The sequence below is a fragment of the Arabidopsis thaliana genome, assembly GCF_000001735.4.
Source record: "Arabidopsis thaliana chromosome 1 sequence".
Lineage (NCBI taxonomy): Eukaryota > Viridiplantae > Streptophyta > Magnoliopsida > Brassicales > Brassicaceae > Arabidopsis > Arabidopsis thaliana.
Genome location: NC_003070.9, coordinates 28,012,988 through 28,027,883, shown reverse-complemented (window position 1 = coordinate 28,027,883; position 14,896 = coordinate 28,012,988). Strand labels below are relative to the sequence as shown.

At 39.7% G+C, this 14,896-nt stretch overlaps 6 protein-coding genes, 2 long non-coding RNA genes and 1 other non-coding gene across 13 annotated transcripts; 6 read left to right on the top strand and 3 right to left on the bottom strand.

Annotated features, from left to right (window-relative positions):
- The first annotated feature begins 14 nt into the window (after window positions 1-14).
- OTP87 (pentatricopeptide (PPR) repeat-containing protein) lies at window positions 15-3,044 on the top strand. The gene has a single exon (NM_106119.2). The coding sequence runs from the start codon at window positions 44-46 to the stop codon at window positions 2,729-2,731; it is 2,688 nt and encodes an 895-aa protein (NP_177599.1). The 5' UTR covers window positions 15-43; the 3' UTR covers window positions 2,732-3,044.
- On the top strand, window positions 3,024-4,257 carry GSTU10 (glutathione S-transferase TAU 10). Its single transcript, NM_106118.3, has 2 exons — window positions 3,024-3,541; window positions 3,623-4,257. The coding sequence occupies exons 1-2, from the start codon at window positions 3,218-3,220 to the stop codon at window positions 3,995-3,997; spliced, it is 699 nt and encodes a 232-aa protein (NP_177598.1). The 5' UTR covers window positions 3,024-3,217; the 3' UTR covers window positions 3,998-4,257.
- AT1G74580 (Pentatricopeptide repeat (PPR) superfamily protein) lies at window positions 3,979-7,336 on the bottom strand. 3 transcript variants are annotated; one of them, NM_001334656.1, is made up of 3 exons: window positions 4,660-7,318; window positions 4,362-4,494; window positions 3,979-3,983 (listed from the first exon to the last, which is right to left on the bottom strand). In NM_001334656.1, the coding sequence occupies exon 1, from the start codon at window positions 7,105-7,107 to the stop codon at window positions 4,816-4,818; it is 2,292 nt and encodes a 763-aa protein (NP_001322155.1). In that variant the 5' UTR covers window positions 7,108-7,318; the 3' UTR covers window positions 3,979-3,983; window positions 4,362-4,494; window positions 4,660-4,815. The 3 variants fall into 3 exon arrangements, with proteins under 3 accessions (NP_001322155.1, NP_001322154.1, NP_177597.1); NM_001334655.1 differs by lacking the exon at window positions 3,979-3,983 and having other exon boundaries at window positions 4,174-4,494; NM_106117.2 differs by lacking the exon at window positions 3,979-3,983 and having other exon boundaries at window positions 4,175-7,336.
- Window positions 7,337-7,420: 84 nt separating this feature from the next.
- AT1G74570 lies at window positions 7,421-7,501 on the top strand. Its single transcript has one exon. It is a non-coding gene; the product is annotated as a tRNA-Leu (tRNA).
- Window positions 7,502-7,824: 323 nt separating this feature from the next.
- NRP1 (NAP1-related protein 1) lies at window positions 7,825-10,300 on the top strand. 2 transcript variants are annotated; one of them, NM_106116.4, is made up of 10 exons: window positions 7,825-8,112; window positions 8,578-8,700; window positions 8,784-8,834; window positions 8,966-9,037; window positions 9,158-9,271; window positions 9,354-9,418; window positions 9,534-9,597; window positions 9,690-9,746; window positions 9,834-9,881; window positions 10,022-10,300. In NM_106116.4, the coding sequence occupies exons 1-10, from the start codon at window positions 7,984-7,986 to the stop codon at window positions 10,067-10,069; spliced, it is 771 nt and encodes a 256-aa protein (NP_177596.1). In that variant the 5' UTR covers window positions 7,825-7,983; the 3' UTR covers window positions 10,070-10,300. The 2 variants fall into 2 exon arrangements, with proteins under 2 accessions (NP_177596.1, NP_001077822.1); NM_001084353.1 differs by having other exon boundaries at window positions 7,835-8,112; window positions 9,690-9,718.
- Window positions 10,113-11,302, top strand: AT1G09487. Its single transcript, NR_139634.1, has 2 exons — window positions 10,113-10,136; window positions 10,359-11,302. It is a non-coding gene; the product is annotated as an other RNA (long non-coding RNA).
- On the bottom strand, window positions 10,173-11,839 carry CYP98A9 (cytochrome P450, family 98, subfamily A, polypeptide 9). Its single transcript, NM_106115.3, has one exon. The coding sequence runs from the start codon at window positions 11,796-11,798 to the stop codon at window positions 10,335-10,337; it is 1,464 nt and encodes a 487-aa protein (NP_177595.1). The 5' UTR covers window positions 11,799-11,839; the 3' UTR covers window positions 10,173-10,334.
- A 218-nt stretch (window positions 11,840-12,057) lies between these two features.
- On the top strand, window positions 12,058-14,766 carry AT1G74545. Of its 2 annotated transcripts, NR_139946.1 has the most exons (2): window positions 12,058-12,639; window positions 13,040-14,766. It is a non-coding gene; the product is annotated as an other RNA (long non-coding RNA). The 2 variants fall into 2 exon arrangements; NR_139947.1 differs by lacking the exon at window positions 12,058-12,639 and having other exon boundaries at window positions 12,928-14,704.
- CYP98A8 (cytochrome P450, family 98, subfamily A, polypeptide 8) lies at window positions 12,835-14,704 on the bottom strand. The gene has a single exon (NM_106114.2): window positions 12,835-14,575. The coding sequence runs from the start codon at window positions 14,520-14,522 to the stop codon at window positions 13,029-13,031; it is 1,494 nt and encodes a 497-aa protein (NP_177594.1). The 5' UTR covers window positions 14,523-14,575; the 3' UTR covers window positions 12,835-13,028.
- Window positions 14,767-14,896: the final 130 nt, after the last annotated feature.

The following is a 14,896-nucleotide window of genomic DNA, read 5'->3' as shown; positions in this document are numbered from 1 at the left end:
ATACTTTATGTTGATTTTGCTTCCTTGAGCTCATGGACTGACGATGAATTGTCTAGCGAACGAGAGCTTAAACTCCTTGAAGATCTCTCCTTTCTCTACCTCCAGACTACTATCTTCCGTTACCAATTTCCGAAACCAGTTATCATTTTCCAGCAAAGATTCCAGTTCTTCTTCAGCTCCTTTTAACCCTTTTCGATTCTTCAATGATCAATCAAATTCAAGGCTTTGTAATCTCAGAACAACAAAAATTCTACAAGCCCATTTGCTTAGACGATATCTTCTGCCATTTGATGTTTTCCTTACTAAATCATTGCTTAGCTGGTACTCAAACTCGGGTTCCATGGCTGATGCAGCTAAGTTGTTCGATACAATTCCTCAACCAGATGTTGTTTCTTGTAACATTATGATCTCTGGTTATAAACAACATCGGTTGTTTGAAGAATCGTTGAGATTTTTTTCTAAGATGCATTTCTTGGGTTTTGAGGCTAATGAGATAAGTTATGGGTCTGTGATTTCGGCTTGTAGTGCTTTACAAGCTCCTCTGTTTAGTGAGCTGGTGTGTTGTCATACTATAAAGATGGGTTATTTCTTCTATGAAGTTGTTGAATCGGCTTTGATAGACGTATTCTCTAAGAATCTAAGATTTGAGGATGCTTATAAAGTGTTCCGTGACTCTTTATCTGCTAATGTGTATTGTTGGAACACTATCATAGCAGGGGCACTTAGAAACCAAAATTATGGTGCTGTTTTTGATCTTTTCCATGAAATGTGTGTTGGGTTTCAGAAACCTGATAGTTATACATATTCCAGTGTTTTGGCTGCTTGTGCTTCCCTTGAGAAGCTTAGGTTTGGAAAAGTGGTTCAAGCTCGGGTGATCAAATGCGGAGCAGAAGATGTATTTGTTTGTACTGCAATTGTTGACTTATACGCCAAATGTGGGCATATGGCTGAAGCTATGGAAGTATTCTCCCGTATCCCTAACCCTAGTGTTGTATCTTGGACAGTAATGCTGTCTGGTTACACAAAGAGTAATGATGCTTTCTCTGCTCTTGAAATTTTCAAGGAAATGAGACACTCAGGTGTTGAGATCAACAACTGTACCGTAACTAGTGTAATCTCTGCTTGTGGTAGACCTTCTATGGTCTGTGAAGCAAGCCAGGTCCATGCTTGGGTCTTTAAGAGTGGTTTCTATCTTGATTCCTCAGTGGCTGCCGCTTTGATTAGTATGTACTCAAAGAGTGGAGATATTGATCTTTCTGAACAGGTTTTTGAGGATCTGGACGATATTCAGAGACAAAATATAGTTAATGTGATGATCACTTCGTTTTCGCAAAGTAAGAAGCCTGGTAAAGCAATAAGACTGTTTACTAGAATGCTTCAGGAGGGTTTGAGAACCGATGAGTTTAGTGTATGCAGTTTGTTAAGTGTATTGGATTGTTTGAATTTAGGTAAGCAGGTTCACGGTTACACCCTTAAAAGTGGGTTGGTTCTTGATCTCACTGTTGGAAGTTCTCTTTTTACATTGTACTCTAAATGTGGTAGTTTGGAAGAATCATATAAATTATTCCAGGGGATACCTTTTAAAGACAATGCTTGCTGGGCTTCCATGATTTCTGGTTTCAATGAGTACGGTTATCTAAGAGAAGCTATTGGACTATTCAGCGAGATGCTGGATGATGGGACTAGCCCTGATGAGAGTACTCTAGCTGCTGTTCTAACTGTGTGTTCTTCTCATCCTTCTCTGCCAAGAGGTAAAGAAATACATGGGTATACGCTAAGAGCGGGAATTGACAAGGGAATGGATCTTGGTTCTGCACTAGTAAACATGTATTCAAAGTGTGGCTCACTAAAGTTGGCTAGACAGGTCTACGATAGGCTCCCTGAACTGGATCCAGTGTCATGTTCATCTTTAATTTCGGGATATTCACAACACGGGTTAATCCAGGATGGCTTCCTTCTATTTCGTGATATGGTCATGTCTGGTTTTACTATGGACTCCTTTGCAATTTCATCCATTCTTAAAGCCGCTGCTCTCTCTGACGAATCATCGCTGGGAGCTCAAGTTCACGCCTACATCACAAAAATTGGATTGTGCACAGAGCCTTCTGTAGGAAGCTCACTACTGACAATGTATTCGAAATTTGGAAGCATTGACGACTGCTGTAAAGCATTCAGCCAGATCAATGGCCCAGATTTAATAGCGTGGACAGCGCTGATTGCAAGTTATGCTCAACATGGAAAGGCCAATGAAGCGTTACAAGTGTACAATCTTATGAAGGAAAAAGGATTCAAGCCTGATAAAGTGACTTTTGTGGGAGTCTTGTCTGCTTGTAGTCATGGTGGTTTGGTCGAAGAAAGCTATTTCCATCTCAACTCGATGGTAAAAGACTATGGTATCGAACCAGAGAACCGACATTATGTCTGCATGGTCGATGCTTTAGGGAGGTCAGGAAGACTTAGAGAAGCTGAGAGTTTTATCAACAATATGCATATTAAACCAGACGCCTTGGTCTGGGGAACATTGCTTGCTGCTTGCAAAATTCACGGGGAAGTTGAACTCGGGAAGGTAGCTGCAAAAAAGGCTATAGAATTAGAGCCATCAGACGCTGGAGCATATATTTCACTCTCGAACATCCTTGCAGAGGTTGGTGAGTGGGACGAAGTGGAGGAAACTCGTAAGCTGATGAAAGGAACAGGTGTACAGAAAGAACCAGGGTGGAGTTCTGTCTGATGTTATATATTTGTGAAAAGCCGTGAGGTGCAGAGGTCTTGCTTCGAGTTAATGATGAAGGAACAGTTGCAACTTGAAACTGATTAGAGATTAAAGTTGGAATTGCTTTCACTGTAGGAGACAGCTCTAAGAACAAAAAATTATCCCTCTTGAATGGTCTTTTTTCAATAGTAGATATTTCGTAAGATCATTCCAGAGAAAATTCGTCGTAAAATAGTTACTAATTTCCATTTTCTTGGGCGGCAGTAAAGTCAAAGATAATTCAGTTTTTATCTCTTGGCTCTGTTCCATCAATCTTGATCATGAAATAAACAAATCGTTAATGTAATATTAATTGGAACATTCAAAGTTTTGACTTTTGACCGAATAATAAGACAATGCCCCTTAGTCTCTATAAAACAATTTGAACAATGAAGCACAAAAATCATAATCCCCAAAGAGATTTTAAGAAAAAGGTGTAAGAAATAAACAACCGAGTTTTGAGATATGGAGGAGAAGAAGAGCAAAGTGATATTACATGGGACGTGGATAAGCACATACTCAAAGAGGGTCGAAATCGCTCTTAAACTCAAGGGTGTACTCTACGAGTACCTCGAAGAAGATCTTCAGAACAAAAGTGAATCGCTGATTCAACTCAACCCGGTGCACAAGAAGATTCCTGTTCTTGTCCATGATGGGAAACCAGTGGCTGAATCACTTGTGATTCTTGAATATATCGATGAGACGTGGACAAACTCTCCTCGTTTCTTCCCAGAGGATCCTTATGAAAGGGCCCAGGTCCGGTTCTGGGTCAGCTACATCAACCAACAGGTGTGTTCCCCCAACCTCTCATCTGAAATCAACCCCATACATTGATATGATTAGCAGACTATTGACTGTTTCTTGTTGCAGGTGTTTGAGGTCATGGGTCAAGTCATGTCCCAGGAGGGTGAAGCTCAAGCAAAGTCTGTAGAAGAGGCAAGAAAAAGATTCAAAGTTCTTGATGAGGGACTCAAGAAGCATTTCCCGAATAAAAACATCAGAAGGAATGATGATGTTGGGCTTTTGGAAATCACCATCATTGCTACTCTCGGAGGCTACAAAGCTCATCGTGAAGCAATCGGTGTAGACATAATTGGTCCAGTGAACACTCCGACTTTATACAACTGGATAGAGCGCCTGCAAGATCTAAGTGTGATAAAAGAAGTCGAAGTGCCTCATGATACGTTGGTGACATTTATCCAGAAGTATAGACAAAAGTGTCTCCAGCAGGCTGCAAATGCATAATTAGATCAAGATGCTGGTCTAGTGATGAATCATCTGGATTTAATATTGTCTCAGAGGATAATAGAATAAGAGTTAGATAACTATTTAAAGTAAGAAATAATTCCCTGAGAGTTGTGTATGAACTTATCGTAGCTATTACTGTATGATAATGAACTAAAGAAAACCGTTTGCGGTATCTCCATGCTCTATAGTTGATACGCTTTGTTGTTATATTTTGTCAGAAAAATTATGGGAACTTGCAATGATAAACAGTTCTAATAAAAAAAGTGACTCGATCATTGTAAGATCTATATACTTCTCAGTGACTGCAACTAACCAACCACATATAACAAAAAGGCCACAATGTTCAGAAAGCTCCACGTACCTTATGCAGCCACAGTTGTCAGGTGTTCCTCAACTATGGCTTCTTTCCGCACTGCTGCCGAAAAATTCTCATCGAAGGCGAAGTTGAGAAGGACTTAGATCATGCATATGCAGCATGACCCTTGCCTGTGGACCTGTGGTTAACATTTAACTCTATCATGTAGCAGTACCATAAATAAAAGAGGAAATGGGATCAAATCAGCAAAACTTCTTTCTCTAACTATCCAGGAGACGTTATTGACTATAGTTCCGGATATAAGGTTCAATAGATCATGGTTAAAGATCAGAGCAACTCCAACCTTTTTGTGTCTTGGATGAAATTTCACTGAACATAGACTTGTCACCCACAATTTAAATCTAAGTTCAATCCATGGGGCTCAGAGCATTGGCTGAGTTCTATCTTCTCAAATCAAACAAACTCAATCAGTTCTTTAAGCAACGCCACTGCATCAGATTCATATGGCTACCACTGTGAAACCCTTTTTCTTGCGTAGCCTCTTATCTCTAAGGCCATCAAAAAGAAGTTCGTAAGCATAATACGTGATACAGCTCTTCTTCAACAAATCCTCCAAGACAAGCTTAGGAGCAGCCACCTCCTTTTTGTCAACATCACAAATGGTGTTCACAGCTTCAGGGACCAGTCCTTTCTGGACCATCCGATGGATAATACCGGCAGCCTCATAAACTCTATCCTCCACACAAAGACAGTTTATTACACGTCCAAGCGTTGTGAGAGATGGAATAAACCCATTTTCCATCATCTCCAGTAGAAACTTGTACCCCAAATTGACATTTCCCGTTTTGCAAAAACCATCAACCATAAGCCGGTATGTGTATCCATCAGGACCAAGACAACGATCAACCATCTCTTGGAAAAGCTTTTCCGCCATAGTAACATTTAGCTTCTCAGTGAAAGCATGAATGATGATATTATATGTTGGCGTTGAACTTGAAACCTTATAAGCCTCTTCCATTTTCCGGAACAGCGTGTATGCTCCATCCAAGTCTCCGTTTTTGCAGAACCCGTCAATCAACGTTCCAAATGTAACCGCATCTGGATTCACACTCTTGTTTTTCATTTCCTCCAATAACCCCAAGGCTTCATCTAGTTTGCGGTATCTACATAGACTCTCCAGAAGTATATTAAACGTGAATAAGTTAGGGGCACAACCTTTCTCCACCATAGTTTTATATGTTTCCATCACATCTTCAAACTTTGAAGTTTTGCAGAGACCATTTAACAAAGAGTTGTAAGTGTACACGTCAGGATCAACACCGTTGTCCAACATAACATCTAATATCTCAAGTGCGTTTTCCATTTTCAACTGTGTAGAATAACCATGAATCAAAATGTTGAAAGTAAATATGTCAGGAAAGTACCCTTTGGAGATCATGACTTTAACAAGACCATCAGCATCAGAAACACATCCCATCTTGCATAGTCCATTTACGAGTATGTTAAAAGTCTGTACCTCAGGAATCAAACCCTTTTCAGACATTTCATTCGCCAACTGAGCAGCCTCTAGAATCATACCCTGGTTAGACAATCCCTTGATCAGTGTGTTGTAAAGAATAACGTTAGGCTTTATCCCTTTCCCTAAGGCCTCATTAAATAAAGCTAAAGCACGGTTTGTTTCACCTTCATGACACAACCCGTCAATTAAGGAGCGATATGTGAACTGATCAGGCACAAATCCATTGAAAACAGCATCACCTACAATCCTTTCTGCAAGTTGTACCATCCCACCTTTGCAATATCCAGCTATTAGTGTGTTATAGGTATAACTATCAGGCTCAAGCCCTTCATTCACCATTTTCCCCAAGTAAACCTCTGCCTCCTGAAACTTGGAATTCTTACATAAGCCATATATAAGATTGTTATACGTGATGACATCAGGTTTGGGTCCCTGTTCTATGAGACAACCTACCATACGAACCGCACCATCAAGCTCACCTCTCTGACAAAGCCCTTGAATGAATAAATTATAAGTAAACAGATTCGGTAAAACACCTCTTTTGATAACCTTATCAAGTAGTTTTTCACACTCCTTAACATCTCCTTTCTTGCAAAGAACACGTAGAAGCTTGTTGAACGTACTAAGACAAAGCGAAACACCCGATGCAAGCATCTTCCCAAACAACTCATATCCCTCAGCCTTAAAATTCTCCTCATAAAACCCACCAACCACAGTACAATAAGCAACCACATTCATCTCACAGCCTTGAGAAGACATATTATTAAGAAGCCTCAAAGCAGCGTGAGGCCGACTGGTCTTACAAAACGACTTCATCCTAATCGTAAACGAGTAAACATCAGGCGTAATACCTCTATCCCGCATCCTCATATACACCTTGTGAGCTTGATCAAAGTAACCACTATCAACCAATACACTCATAATAGCATTATAAGAGAAAACCGTAGGCTCACAATCATAAAAATCCATCCTTTCAAACACATTAACAGCTTCTTGAACTTTCCCTTTCCTACCATAATTCTTCATTGCCCCAACATAAACCCCTTCAAGCATATGGTTACCAACATTCTCCCGCATATCCACTAAAACCTCTTCCATGGCTTCGAATTTTCCATAATATCCAAGCTTTTCGATGACACTGCGGTAAGTAGATAAAGTATGCTTGAAACCAACCTCTTTTCTCATCGAATTGAACATTTCTAGAGCTTTCATAGGATCCTTCTGACATTTTATAACTGCAGTTACATGTTTCGGAAGCAGAGGAGGACCCATAAAGGAGAATAATCGTAACCTAATGAAAATACTTTGAATCCCTAAAATCCAGATACGAGAGAAATAGCAAAGAAGACAGAAGAACCCTAGACAATTCTCAGCGGAGAGAATAAAATCGAGAAAAAGGTAGATCCTTTCTCAATGAGGAGACTCAGAAAACAACTGGAGAAATCAATTACAATGGATGAAAGTAAAGTTCACTGATGAGCTTCAACGGCTACAACGCTGGGAGTAGTAAACCCATCGCACTCGGCGAAGAAGCGCGTAGGAATAATTTGAATAAATAATTATGTTTTCTTTCTAGAACACAAAAGTTGATATGGCCGAGTTGGTCTAAGGCGCCAGATTAAGGTTCTGGTCCGAAAGGGCGTGGGTTCAAATCCCACTGTCAACATTTCCTTTTTTTTTTTGTTTTTTTCTTCTCAAATTGTTTTATTTTAAAGTGGATATATTTTGTCAAGTTATAATATTTTAGAGCAATAATGTTTTAGTGGTCCTGAAGTAAAATCATACGACACAAAAAGGGAAAAATTAAATGACTTAATCCGCTTTTATTAAATCAACTATTTTAATAGGATAACTTAAAAAAGCAAGTGAAGAGAAAATTCTAAAGTACCCTAATATTGATTTTTAAATTGACTAATATACCCTTATTTGCTTCAGCTGGCGCAACCTGATTGGTCCACATAAACCCCTCAAAACCCTAAGTTCCCTTTTGCCCACTCTCACACTTCACAAGCATAAACTCTCATCGGGAGCTAGGGTTTTAGCTGATTCTCTTGTGACGGAACCACAAGAAGAGAAGAGACCAAAAGGAGGAGCCAAAATCCTCTCTTTCTTTGGAATTAGGGTTTCCTCAAAGGAAGTGAACTGAAAATGGTCGCGGACAAGAGCAAGAAGTCGAAAATTGAAGAGAAAGGCGAAGAAGAAAACTTGGAGCAAATCGACGCAGAGCTTGTTCTCTCAATTGAGAAGCTTCAGGAGATTCAAGACGACCTCGAGAAGGTTAAAAAATCTCCTCTTTCACTTTTCGTTAATTTGCTCTGATTCTCCAGATTTTTCCCCTTTTTCTTAACCGGTGTCATGTGCTCTGTATCCTGGTAAAGTTGAATGGATTCCAATTTTGATTTTTATGGTACAGATTTTACTTTAATGTTCATATGTAGCTGGATTTGAATGAAGGATCGTCTTTTTGTATTGTTGCTACAGTAGTGATAGTTGTGTATTCGTACAATGCAATTTGAGAACATGTTGTGTGATTTCTGCTTATTTATAATTTAATTCATGTGACTGCTCTCTGTAATTACTCCTCCAATAGCTATAGAGAAGTTAGTGGAAAGAGTACTGTTTGAGAAGTTAAAGCTCAAACAATTGCATATCATTAACTCATAAGTACAGTTAGAATTGACATGAACTCTAATGAGTGTTTTTTTCTTCTTCTTTCTCCTAACTCTGGTTTGTTGGTTATAGATTAACGAAAAGGCCAGTGACGAGGTCTTGGAAGTAGAGCAGAAATATAACGTGATACGGAAACCTGTCTATGACAAGCGCAATGAAGTTATCCAATCGATTCCTGGCTTTTGGATGACTGCTGTAAGTGTTTATAGGTTGTTTTCAGTTACTGTTTTTAAACATCTACTACTTATTGACCAATGACCATTACACATTCTTTGCAGTTTTTGAGTCATCCTGCCTTAGGCGACCTCTTGACTGAAGAAGACCAAAAGGTTTGAGTTATCTTTCGGCATGTTTTCCAGATTATAATGCCGATAAGGCGATAACTATCCGATTGGCATTCATTTTTTCTGTACAGTTACATTACTTTTTACCAATTCATTTGATTTCCCTGTTTTTACAGATTTTTAAGTACTTGAACTCTCTGGAAGTGGAGGATGCCAAAGATGTGAAATCTGGATACTCTATAACTTTTGTATGTTTCTTTATCCAGCTCATTTTTCTAATCTGTTGTTATTGTCTTCTCATATTGATCTGAGAAGATTACTGGGTTTTGTTGTTATTTAACTTGTTAAATTGGGGGTATCAATCGCAGCACTTCACTTCAAACCCGTTCTTTGAGGATGCCAAGCTTACCAAGACATTTACTTTCCTTGAAGAAGGAACAACAAAAATCACTGCAACTCCTATCAAATGGAAGGAGGGCAAGGTAAATATAAACAGATAATAAGTTTCTTACTTTATTTGTCTCTCTTCGGCGTTATTTTTAATGATGTTTCTCAATAATGTAGGGCTTGCCAAATGGAGTGAACCATGATGATAAGAAAGGAAATAAACGTGCATTGCCAGAGGAGAGGTATTGTTCTAGACCCCATTAAGTGATCATATTCTTAGTGAAATTCTTGTGGTCATGAATATATGATGAATATGATACAAAAAGTTAAATTCTTTCCATTTAACTTTCTCTTCAGTTTCTTTACTTGGTTTACTGATGCTCAACATAAGGAAGATGCTGGGGATGAGATTCATGATGAGGTACATACTCATCTACTTTCTGACTTGTTATACGTTATAGACCGTTTTTATTATCTGCCCAATTTGAACTCCGAAATCTTCTCTCGGAGCAGGTTGCTGATATTATCAAGGAAGATCTCTGGTCCAACCCTCTCACCTACTTCAACAATGTAAACTATTTATCATTTCACTTTCAATCTTGAATCCTCTTTCTGTAGAGGTAATAAGTTGCTTAAAGATTTTGTTGATGTATGTAGGATGCTGATGAAGAGGATTTTGATGGAGATGATGATGGTGACGAAGAGGTAAAACAATTGTCTCATTGCTCCTCAAAATACATTGATTAATTGAGTATCAGTCTGGACATTGTTATTATGAGTCACATGTTTTGTTACTGTGCACCATCTCTTAACCTTGAAAATCTTTGAAACCATAATCTCTTCAGGGAGAAGAAGACGATGACGATGAAGAGGAGGAAGATGGTGAGGAATGATGGGAGCCCAAAGATAACACATTGCTGGCTTGCTTCTATAACAGATGTGTAAAGTTTGTGTTATGAGGTTCTCAATTTTAGCAATGATGAGACTAAGCTTTCTCTTTTGGAATATTTAGTTTATTTACTATCAATAGCTACATTCTGTTTGTACGAACCATGTCATCATCCATGTCCTAAATCTTGCCATAACTACATCTGTTTTTCGCAATTGAGAATCTCTCTTTATCTTATGTTGATTAATATAATCTATCTCAGTTAAAAGTTAAAGGTATAACTCTTGTGGCAGCCTGGACGAAGCTAGAGCCTGCAATGGAGCCTTCATGTAACAAACTAATCCAGGCTTCTCGGTCATGTCAATGTGTTCTCGAGGTGTAGAGGATGTCCATGAGAAACAATGCAACAAACTACCTAGTGCTAATGTCATCATATTGAGGCTGAGTTGAGCGGCTGGACACACCCGTCTTCCCGACCCAAACGGAAGAACCCGAAAGTCTTGACCTTTAACGTCCGTTTCCTCCACAAGAAACCTCTCTGGTCTAAACTCATCTGGGTTACTCCAGTTTGCAGGATCTCGAGCAATCGCCTGCACGTTGACATAAACCGTGGCTCCCTTAGGAACTTTGTACCCACCTACCTGAACTGATTCGCTGGCCTTGTGTGGAAGCATCAATGGTGTTGGAGGGTGAAGCCGGAGAGCTTCTTTGAGTACGCATTGCAGAAACGGCAGTTTTGGGATATCTGCATCAGACATTAACCGTCCGGATCCAACCACGGAATCAAGCTCATCCTGCACCTTTTCTTTCACGGTCGGGCATCTGATCATCTCTGCCATTGCCCATTCAATAGTTATGGCGGTTGTGTCAGCTCCTGCAGTTAACATGTTCCAGACCAGTCCCATCACAGTCTCCTCGGTCAGCTCATCCTTCTCTTTCAACTCTAACAGACTCTGAACAAAACACTTTTGATCTCTTCCTCCATATACTTCATCCATTACAGCTCGTTTAAACCAATTTCTTTTCCGAGCCATGTGCTTCATGAACGCCTTGTCGCTAGTGAACCATGACGAAAGACGTTTAAGCCAAACGGTGTAATCAAGCATCTTGGTTGCGCCGGGCAAGCGAGTCTCCCTTTCTACAATTGATCTAAACTCTCTTCCATCTTTGGGTTCGAATGTTTTCCCGATAACTAATCTTGAAACAATGTTCAAAGCAACAGAATCTAGATAGTTCCTCAACACCACTGGTTTCTGATCATCGCTCATGAAGTCATTGAAAATCGACTTAACCATGGAACTTACTTCCATCTCTCTCATCGACCTGAAACACTCTATGCTTTTCAAAGAAAAGAGCTCGAGTGTACAGAGTTTTCTCATTTTCACATAATGTGCTCCGTAGTCAGACCAAATAAGATCGCTGCCGTTCTGAGTCATCCTTGCGGTTCTGTGTCGGTTACAGAGTTGGTAGTCTTTGTCTCTCAACACTTGTTTGGCTAAGTCAGAGCTCGAGACCACAACAGCTAGCTGTGATCCTAACCACACCGATATGATGGGGCCATAAGTCTGTGACCACTCGGAGAAAGACTGCGTCCATAATGGTTTCAGTTGATGAAGGTTTCCGACCAGAAATCGCGTTGGTGGTCCCGGCGGTATGTTGGATCCCCGACGTCGTAGATTTTGCATGTAGGCGGCGATTATGATAGTGGTTAAGGATATGAGTAATAAATCCATTTTGCTTAGACAAAGTGTGGTAATTGATAAAATACAGGTTTGATGCTTCTTCATGAAGTATACTTTTTTATACACCAAATATTAAATGATTTATGAATTATTATTTTTAGTCACGGTTATGGAATAAGCTGTTTAGATAACACGTAATTTTGCATGAAATTGTCATGAATTGGTTCACTTTTTGCTTTTCTCACACTATTTGCATTTTCTAATTTGATTGAAAATTTTAGTTGAACTTTCTTTGTTGTAAGAAAGACACTTTCATGTACTACATTCTTTTAACTTTTTGAGGTATCAATTTGTGTATCTTGCAAATGTATCCAAAGTTCAGAGTTTGACATCTGTTAACAAAATTCATATGGTAAACAAGAGATTTATTAGTAGGCTGATTGGCTTTGAGTTCAATTTCTAGTTTGGTTTAGGCGTTTAGCCCGGTTTAGAAATTGTGGTGACGCACAAGCTCGGTTTGATTAAACTTGATCCGTTATTAATTAATAAACCAATAAACCAAGCTTGGTTTAGATTTAGAAGTATACTAACATCTTCATTTGTTGCCAAGGACGATGATGTTTTGTCGGAGGCTTTTCCTTTTTTTTTCATGTCTGTTAGTCGGAGACTACGTAAACGACAGAGCTGCGATGATTTTGGGTGTAAGAAAGAATTGGGGTCTCGCCGTCTCGGGGAATTTTTTTGTTGAATTCGTTCGTTGTTAACATTGCAGGTGCACACCAAGCGTTCGATAAAATAGCCAAGTGAGCAGTTTCATGTTTCTACGGGCACCTACTACTTGTGCGACTTATTAGTATGAAGACTTACATGCTCCCATACTTTGAAACTTGTTGTAAGTTAAACACAATCTCTGCCCAATTTTTTTTTGTGTGGTCTTGACTTTGGTAGACAAGAGAGTAATTGATCTTGGTGCATTATATACACTTCATCTCCTCCCATCAACACTATAAATAAAAACCAAAAGCTCCTAAAATTTGTATTATGAAGTTTTAGTCTATGCGATGCTTGTCATGATATTGAGCTTTCACCATGTAAATATTGACTCTTTTATTTCCATATATAATAGCTACATGTTATTGTATGAAACTATACTCAACCATGTCTCAAATCTTGCAATGCCTCTTGGGTTTTACATAGCTACATCTTCGTGTCCATTATGAGAGTCTTCATGGTATATGGATTTTGATTATCTTATCTTATGTGTCTGATTGTTTATCTATTTTAATCTAAAGGTAAAGGTATTGCTCTTGCGGCAGCTCTCGGCAAAGCTAGAGCCTGCAATGGAGTCCTCATGTTACAAAGCAATCCAGGATTCTCGCTCATGTCAATCCTCTCTCCAGGAACAGGGGAACTCCATGAGAAGCAATGCAACAAATTTCCCATCACCAATGTCATCAAGTTCATGCTGAGCTGTGCCGCTGGACACATCCGTCTTCCTGATCCAAATGGAAGAACCCTAAAGTCTCGACCTTTAACATCGGTTTCTTCCTGAAGGAACCGCTCTGGTCTGAACTCATATGGGTTTATCCAGTTTGCAGGGTCCCGCCCAATCGCCTGCACATTGACATAAACTGTGGCTCCCTTAGGAACCTTGTACCCACCTACCCAAACAGTTTCACTTGCTTTGTGTGGAAGCATTAATGGTGTTGACGGGTGAAGCCGGAGAGCTTCTTTAACCACACATTGCAGATATGGCAGTATGGGGATATCTGATTCAGTCATTAACCTTTCGGATCCAACCACAGAATCAAGCTCCTGTTGCGCCTTTTCTTGCACGGTCGGGCATTTGATCATCTCTGCCATAGCCCATTCGATAACAACTGCAGTTGTGTCAGCACCCGCGGTTAACATGTTCCAGACTAGTCCCCCAACCGTCTCTTCGCTCAGCTCTTTCTGCTCTTTTAACACCAACAATTTCCGAACAAATCCCCTGTGATCCTCTATTTCTATATCTTCTTCCACCATAATAGCTCCTCTAAACCACTTTGTTCTCCGATCCTTGTGCGCTAAGAATTCCTTATCACTAAAGAACCAAGAAGAAACCCATTTGAGCCACCAGACGTGATCAAGAATCGTCCCTGAGCCACTGAGAAGATGTTCTTTCTCAACGATGGCTTTAAACTCTTTTCCTTCCTCAGACCCGAACTCTTTCCCTATCATTAACCTTGAGATGGTATTCAAAACAACCGCAGCTAGGTACTTCCTCACAATCACCGGTTTTCGCTCCTGATCATCCCCTGAATTGCTCATTAAGTCCTTCAGAATCGACACAACCATCGATCTTGCTTCCATCTCTCTCAAGGACCTGAAATTTTCGATGCTTTTCAGAGAGAAGAGCTCGAGTGTACAGAGTTTCCTCAGTTTCACATAATGTGGACTGTAATCGGACCAAACAAGATCAGTACCGGTCTGAGTCATCCTTGCGATCCTGTGTCGGTTAGACAACTGATGGTCTTTGTCTCTCAACACTTGTCTGGCTAGATCAGAGCTCGAGACCACGACAGTGAGCTGTGACCCTATCCACACCGATATGATAGGACCATAAGTCTCTGACCACTCCGAGAAAGAATGCGTCCAAAGTGGTTTCATTTGATGAAGGTTTCCAAGCAGAAACTTTGGTTTTGGTCCCGGCGGTATGTTGGATCTCCACCATCGTTGATAAAGCATGAGGGTGGCGACGATGATAGGGAGTAATGAAATTAGATATATAATCATTTTTGCTTCGACGATGTGAAACAACAGTTATTGATGTAAGTTTGATGTACATTGTAACATCTACCTTACACTGAAGTTTTTATACGCAAACTGTAAAACATAGAAGAAAGTTTTTGATATTTACTTACGTAAGTGTAGAGAAACACAACTTTGGTATGCGCATGAAAATACCATGGTTTGGCCCCTTAATACTCTCACACTTTTTGCATTTTCTGTTTACTTACCAAAACTATTTCTTGTGCTTTAGTTCTCATGTTGGACATTTGTGAACCAAATGTAGAATTTATGGATTAAGAATTGTCATTTGCATATAAGGTGTGACTGGACTTTGGTTTTGATAAATTTTATGAGCATGAGGTTATATGCATACATAG

Excerpts from the sequence above, each read along its gene's own strand:
- GSTU10 (NM_106118.3), top strand. The coding sequence starts at position 3,218 with ATGGAGGAGAAGAAGAGCAAAGTGATATTACATGGGACGTGGATAAGC. Across the intron at positions 3,542-3,622 it reads TCAGCTACATCAACCAACAG|GTGTTTGAGGTCATGGGTCA; the intron begins GTGTGTTCCCCC and ends TTCTTGTTGCAG.
- CYP98A8 (NM_106114.2), bottom strand. The coding sequence starts at position 14,522 with ATGATTATATATCTAATTTCATTACTCCCTATCATCGTCGCCACCCTC.
- CYP98A9 (NM_106115.3), bottom strand. The coding sequence starts at position 11,798 with ATGGATTTATTACTCATATCCTTAACCACTATCATAATCGCCGCCTAC.
- OTP87 (NM_106119.2), top strand. The coding sequence starts at position 44 with ATGAATTGTCTAGCGAACGAGAGCTTAAACTCCTTGAAGATCTCTCCT.
- NRP1 (NM_001084353.1), top strand. The coding sequence starts at position 7,984 with ATGGTCGCGGACAAGAGCAAGAAGTCGAAAATTGAAGAGAAAGGCGAA. Across the intron at positions 8,113-8,577 it reads TTCAAGACGACCTCGAGAAG|ATTAACGAAAAGGCCAGTGA; the intron begins GTTAAAAAATCT and ends TGTTGGTTATAG. Across the intron at positions 9,272-9,353 it reads TCAAATGGAAGGAGGGCAAG|GGCTTGCCAAATGGAGTGAA; the intron begins GTAAATATAAAC and ends TCAATAATGTAG.
- AT1G74580 (NM_106117.2), bottom strand. The coding sequence starts at position 7,107 with ATGGGTCCTCCTCTGCTTCCGAAACATGTAACTGCAGTTATAAAATGT.